General features: G+C 40.7%; 1 protein-coding gene across 1 annotated transcript in view; it reads right to left on the reverse strand.

The window, feature by feature from the left end:
- LOC101847403 (glycogen [starch] synthase) overlaps window positions 1-5,538 on the reverse strand; it is a gene marked incomplete at its 3' end in the record, with an annotated part of 21,764 nt that overhangs the window by 4,345 nt on the left and 11,881 nt on the right. Inside the window, 7 exon segments of the mRNA XM_013091259.2 lie at window positions 1-29; window positions 1,002-1,115; window positions 2,732-2,810; window positions 3,293-3,459; window positions 4,201-4,321; window positions 4,671-4,788; window positions 5,424-5,451. The exon segment at window positions 1-29 is cut by the window's left edge and continues 98 nt beyond it. Coding sequence (XP_012946713.1) covers window positions 1-29; window positions 1,002-1,115; window positions 2,732-2,810; window positions 3,293-3,459; window positions 4,201-4,321; window positions 4,671-4,788; window positions 5,424-5,451 — 656 coding nt within the window.

The raw sequence follows: 5,538 nt of genomic DNA on the forward strand, positions 1-5,538 counted from the left end.
GAGTTGAGGAACTCTGGGTGGAACACGATCTGAAACACACACACACACGAATATAGTGAGACATATATAGAAACACATACACACACACACACACACACGAACATGGTTAGACATATACAGAAACACACACACATATACACACACACACATATACACACACACACATACACACACACACCAACATGGTAACACATATACAGAAACACACATACACACACACATACACACACACACACACACACACACACCAACATGGTAAGACATATACAGAAACACACATACACACACACACACACACACACAAACACACGCGTGCACACACACACACACAAACACATATTGTGAGGAACTTACTTTGACTATAGGAGTGTGAGCTGTGGTGATGAACTTACTTTCACTCTGTCGTGTCTGGAGTGGTGAACTTACTTAAGGATCGGTGAACTTACTTTAGGAACGGTGAACTTACTTTAGGAGCATTGAAAGCAGTGAACTTACTTTAGGATCGGTGAACTTACTTTAGGAACGGTGAACTTACTTAAGGAGCATTGAAAGCAGTGAACTTACTTTAGGATCGGTGAACTTACTTTAGGAACGGTGAACTTACTTTAGGAGCATTGAAAGCAGTGAACTTACTTTAGGAGCCATGAACTTACTTTAGGAGCGGTGAACTTACTTTAGGAGCATTGAAAGCAGTGAACTTACTTTAGGAGCCATGAACTTACTTTAGGAGCGGTGAACTTACTTTAGAAGCATTGAAAGCGGTGAACTTACTTTAGGAGCCATGAACTTACTTTAGGAGCGGTGAACTTACTTTAGGAACGGTGAACTTACTTTAGGAGCGGTGAACTTACTTTAGGAACGGTGAACTTACTTTAGGAACGGTGAACTTAAATCTCTTTATGGGAGTTTGAGCGGGGATGAACTTACTTTAACTCTGTCGTGTCTGGAGTGGTGATCAACTTACTTTAACTCTGTCGTGTCTGGAGCGGGGATGAACTTACTTTAACTCTGTCGTGTCTGTTGTTGAAGAGGTTGCAGCGGCGGATCTGGTTGAGGACTTGATCGTTGGAGTCGTCCATCACGTTGTGCGTGCAGATGGGGGGCAGACTGTTGCGCTGACAAACACAAACGGCAGATGGGGAAGGGAAAAAACAATTATTATAAAACAAAAATTAGAGGGGGTGTTTTTTTTCATGTTCCTTTTTTTGGTATTAGTAAGAGTTTTACGGCACTTGCAACACATTAAGGTCATATAAGTGCTGAAGATTAGAGGTGTTACAAGAGAATAACAAACACAAAAAAGAAGGAGGAGAGATCAGCACGATAGATGTTTGATAGGAAAGAAGGAGCAAACCACACCAGAGCACCCACCAACCACCCACATGTTGCTATCGACACAGCCCAAAACTTCCAATATATATGAAATGATGATAAAAATTATAATAAAAATATATATACAGTCTGGCACAGATAATCAAACTTGTTTGACACATCCATAATCCAGGTTAACAACTTACGATAAATTAAAGAAATATCAGTAACAGAAATGGCGAACTATACGGGCTATCCATGATTTAGAGTTCTCCGTGGGTTTTTTTTGCTTTCTTTTTATTTTAGTAAGAGTTTTACGGCACTTGCAACACGATAAGGTCATATAAGTGCTAAAGATTAGAGGTGTTACAAAGCAGTAACAAACACTAAAAAGAAAGAGAAGAGGAGAGACACAAGGACCACAGATGTTTCATAGTAAAGAAGGAGCAAACAACACCAGAGCACCCACCAACCACCTACTTTTATGTTTGCGGTATTTTAGCTTGATTGTAAATAATTCTTATAGCGCATGGTTACATGTGCACACACCTTTAGCTGCCCCCGTGGGATTATGGCGCGGCCACGTTTTTTTCGCGTAATTCTGCAACATTTGCATAATTTTGGACTCCCCGCATTTTTTCACTTTTTTTTTCCTTTTTTTTCTCCACAAAACAATTAATTTAATTAAAATACACTACAAATGACTGATACTGATATGTTCTGTTTTAAATTTTCCTTAACACAAAACATGAAAATCATGATACTTCGCATTGAAAAAGTGTAGAACATGTCACGAATGGTGTTACGGTAACTTGCATAATTTGGCTTTTTTTTGTGCATAATTTGGCCATCTAAATTTGCATAATTCTACGGGGACAGCTTTAGACACTTTACACAAATCCAGCGACAAAGAACATATTTATTTCTGTGCGTACACAGGTCTGGGCACTTTACCCAAATCCAGCGACAAAGAACATATTCATTTCCGTGCGTTCACAGGTCTAGGCACTTTTCACAAATCCTGCGACAAAGAACATATTTACGTGTGTACACAGCTCTAGGCACTTCTTAGTTTTTTAGTTTTAGTGGAGGTTTTACGACGCTCGAAAAAACGGAATAAGGTCATATGAGCGCCAGAAGATTAGAGGCGTTACAAGAGAGTAACAAACATAAAAAAAGAAAAAGGGGAGAAAAGAACGATAGATGTTTGATAGGAAACAAGAAGCAAACCACACCAGAGTACCCGCCAACCACCAACCTAAGCCCTTTATATAAATCCAGTGACAAAGAACATATTTCCGTGCGTACACAACTATAAATCCTTTATATAAATCTAGTGACAAAGAACATATTTCCGTGCGTACACAACTATAGGCACTTAACATAAATCCAGCGACACAAACAAGGACGACGAACCTACCTGGGCAGCATAGATGCAACGCTTCAGCTTGACCACGTCGTCTTGGGTGAAAATGTCATCACCACTCGGCAAACTGCCTCTGAATAATGCGAGAAAGGGGGGAAAAAAAGTCTTGTCAAAACAGATAAAAGCAAAGAGAGCAAAGATGCAGTCACAATTGTCCAAGAGGATAATCCATTGACACAGAGATTGTACTTATTCCTCATCATCATCATCATGATCATCATCCTCCTCATCATCATCATTATGATCATCCTCCTCACCATCATCATCATCATCAATGCCTTTTCTCACCCTGGGTTAGGGTATAGGCCAACGAACAAACATTTTCCATCTTTCCCTATCCAGGACTAGCTTCTTGATAGCACTCCCAGACCTCCCACGTTTCTGTACATCATTCTTCATTTTCAGTACACCATTCCCTGCCCTCCCACTTTTCAGTACACCATTCTCTGCCTTCCCACTTTTCAGCACAACACCATTCTCTGTGACGCCGCCCACCCCACCCCCCATTCCCAGTTCCACGCAGCCTTCCCCTTGCTCCCTTCTCCCTGCGCTCACCTCAAGCATATATCATACAAGCGGCGCCCGATCTGGTTCTGCACGGTGTTCACTGTCTCCTTCAGCTGTTTGGCAATGGCCTGCCCTCGCAGCGACTCCACGTTGAAGTTGTTGGTCTTGGCGGGGAAGATGAGGAACGCCACCACCGTCACGTCGCTGTTACACGACTGGAGAGCACACCAGATTTAAGATAGATGTAGATAGTCGAACCTGATCTAACGGCTTTTCTTTTTCCACAAGTGACAGTACAGTGACGAATATTGATTTATTTTCACGGCGACACAGCCAGGAGACAGCGTTCGTAATGCACAAACTACATGTAACAACGTTGCATTATCAGACTATTATCGGCAAATTTCACGGTGGTTATAAATAAAAGCGAAAGTAGATCTTGATTTTCCAGATCGAGCCTCAGTATCACACACAACACATACACTTCCGCTTGCCGCCATAACCGTGTGTTCCCATGAAACATACTCTCAGACCGGGAAAAGCTGAAATATTTGAGAAATTTTACTTTTAAGTATGTTCCCGGGTCTTCCTCAAGGCAATATACAGATTTCCTCAAATTTCCTTTAATTGCCGACGTTGATCCAACCATTTCCATTGGAACAAAAATTTCGGACCAATTTCCGACTTCCCTGGCCACCCTGTAGCCCTGTAATAATTGTTTAAAAAGAAGTCCACGTCTTTTTTAGTTTTAGTAGAGGTTTTACAGCGCTCGCAACTGCATAAGGTAACATGAGCACCACAAGATTAGAGGTGTTACAAGAGAGTAACAAACATAAAAAAGAAGAAGGGGAGATAAGGACAATAGATGTTTGATAGGAAAGAAGAAGCAAAACCACACCAGAGCACCCACCAACCACCCACAATCCACGTCTAAAAAAAAAGAAAAAGAGAATTACCTTGAGGTAATAGTTGAGCCGAGCTAAAGACTCAATGAACATGTCCGCTCCCTTGTTGGAGAACTCATAGCGGCCCGCCGTGAAAAAGTACAGCGTCTTGTCCAAATCAAAATCATAATGTCTGCAAGCGCAAAAAAAAATGAAGTAAGTCTTCAATACTACTATTAAGTTGTGGGTTTTTTTTAGCAAGAGCCGAAAATCCATTACTAAATCATCATTCTAATCAATTAAATATATTTACTGAAACGCTATGGATGAAATTACCGTGAGCAATCCAAACTAAATCTACAATACGGAAATTATGAAGAAACATAGACAGCGCATTTGATTTCACTTATTTTGACGAGAATTAGAATCCTGGATCGAAACCAACTACCACATGAGAATCAAAGAAATCAAACAGCAAAACGAGGCACTTGGCAACGCTGACCGCTGACACTACCTTCCACCTATCGTGTACATTTACATACCCGTAGAAATGTCCACGGACAAAATCGTTGATCTTTTCCTTGTTGACAGCGTGAAGATTCTGGAACTCGTGAAGAGCACTGAACTTGACCACATTGAGACCGTTAGGTGTGATTACATCTGATGAAGAAATAATAACAATAATTGGTTTTTAACAATGTCACAGTTTTACCAGAGCCCCGTTAGCCTGCAACTTTTCGGGGTGACCCGGGCTCACCTTCACGACTAACCTGACGCCTCAGTAGCATAAAGCCACAGTGTACTTCGTTGACCCCAGCAATCCCATAATTTGTCCAGTTTCCACCTCCCAGGACGAATAACAATAATAATAACAATATTATAATAATAATAATATCAGACGCTACACGATGCTGCAGAGGTTTCCGTCTCATTTACATCTAATGGATGGCAACGTCCTCTTTTTTTGTCTTACGGCACTTGCAACACAATTAGGTCATACAAATGCTGAAGATTTGGGGTGTTACAAGGGAGTAACAAACACAAAAAAGAAAGAGGAGAGATAGGAAGACAGATGTTTGGTAGGAAAAAAGGAGCAAACCACACCAGAGCTCCCGCCAACCACCCACAACACCCTCTCTAAAAAATGTTTTTATTAAGAAATTTTTTTTTTCATGTTGTTATCGATCCAGCAACATCTGGGCTCTCTCTCTTCTGTCTTCAACATCAGATGTTCCGCCTAATCCCACAACACCCTCAGAGAATAAATAAATAAAATAAAAAGACTCGCGACTGACCCGGTTTCCTTTTGAGCAGGTGCTCCGCCTCAACCCACAACACCCTCTTAGAATAAATAAATAAATAAATTAAATAAACAAATTAAATAAATAAATAAATATTTTAAATGATGCA

The sequence above is a fragment of the Aplysia californica genome, unplaced genomic scaffold (genome assembly GCF_000002075.1).
Source record: "Aplysia californica isolate F4 #8 unplaced genomic scaffold, AplCal3.0 scaffold00030, whole genome shotgun sequence".
In the NCBI taxonomy this organism is placed as follows: Eukaryota; Metazoa; Mollusca; class Gastropoda; order Aplysiida; family Aplysiidae; genus Aplysia; species Aplysia californica.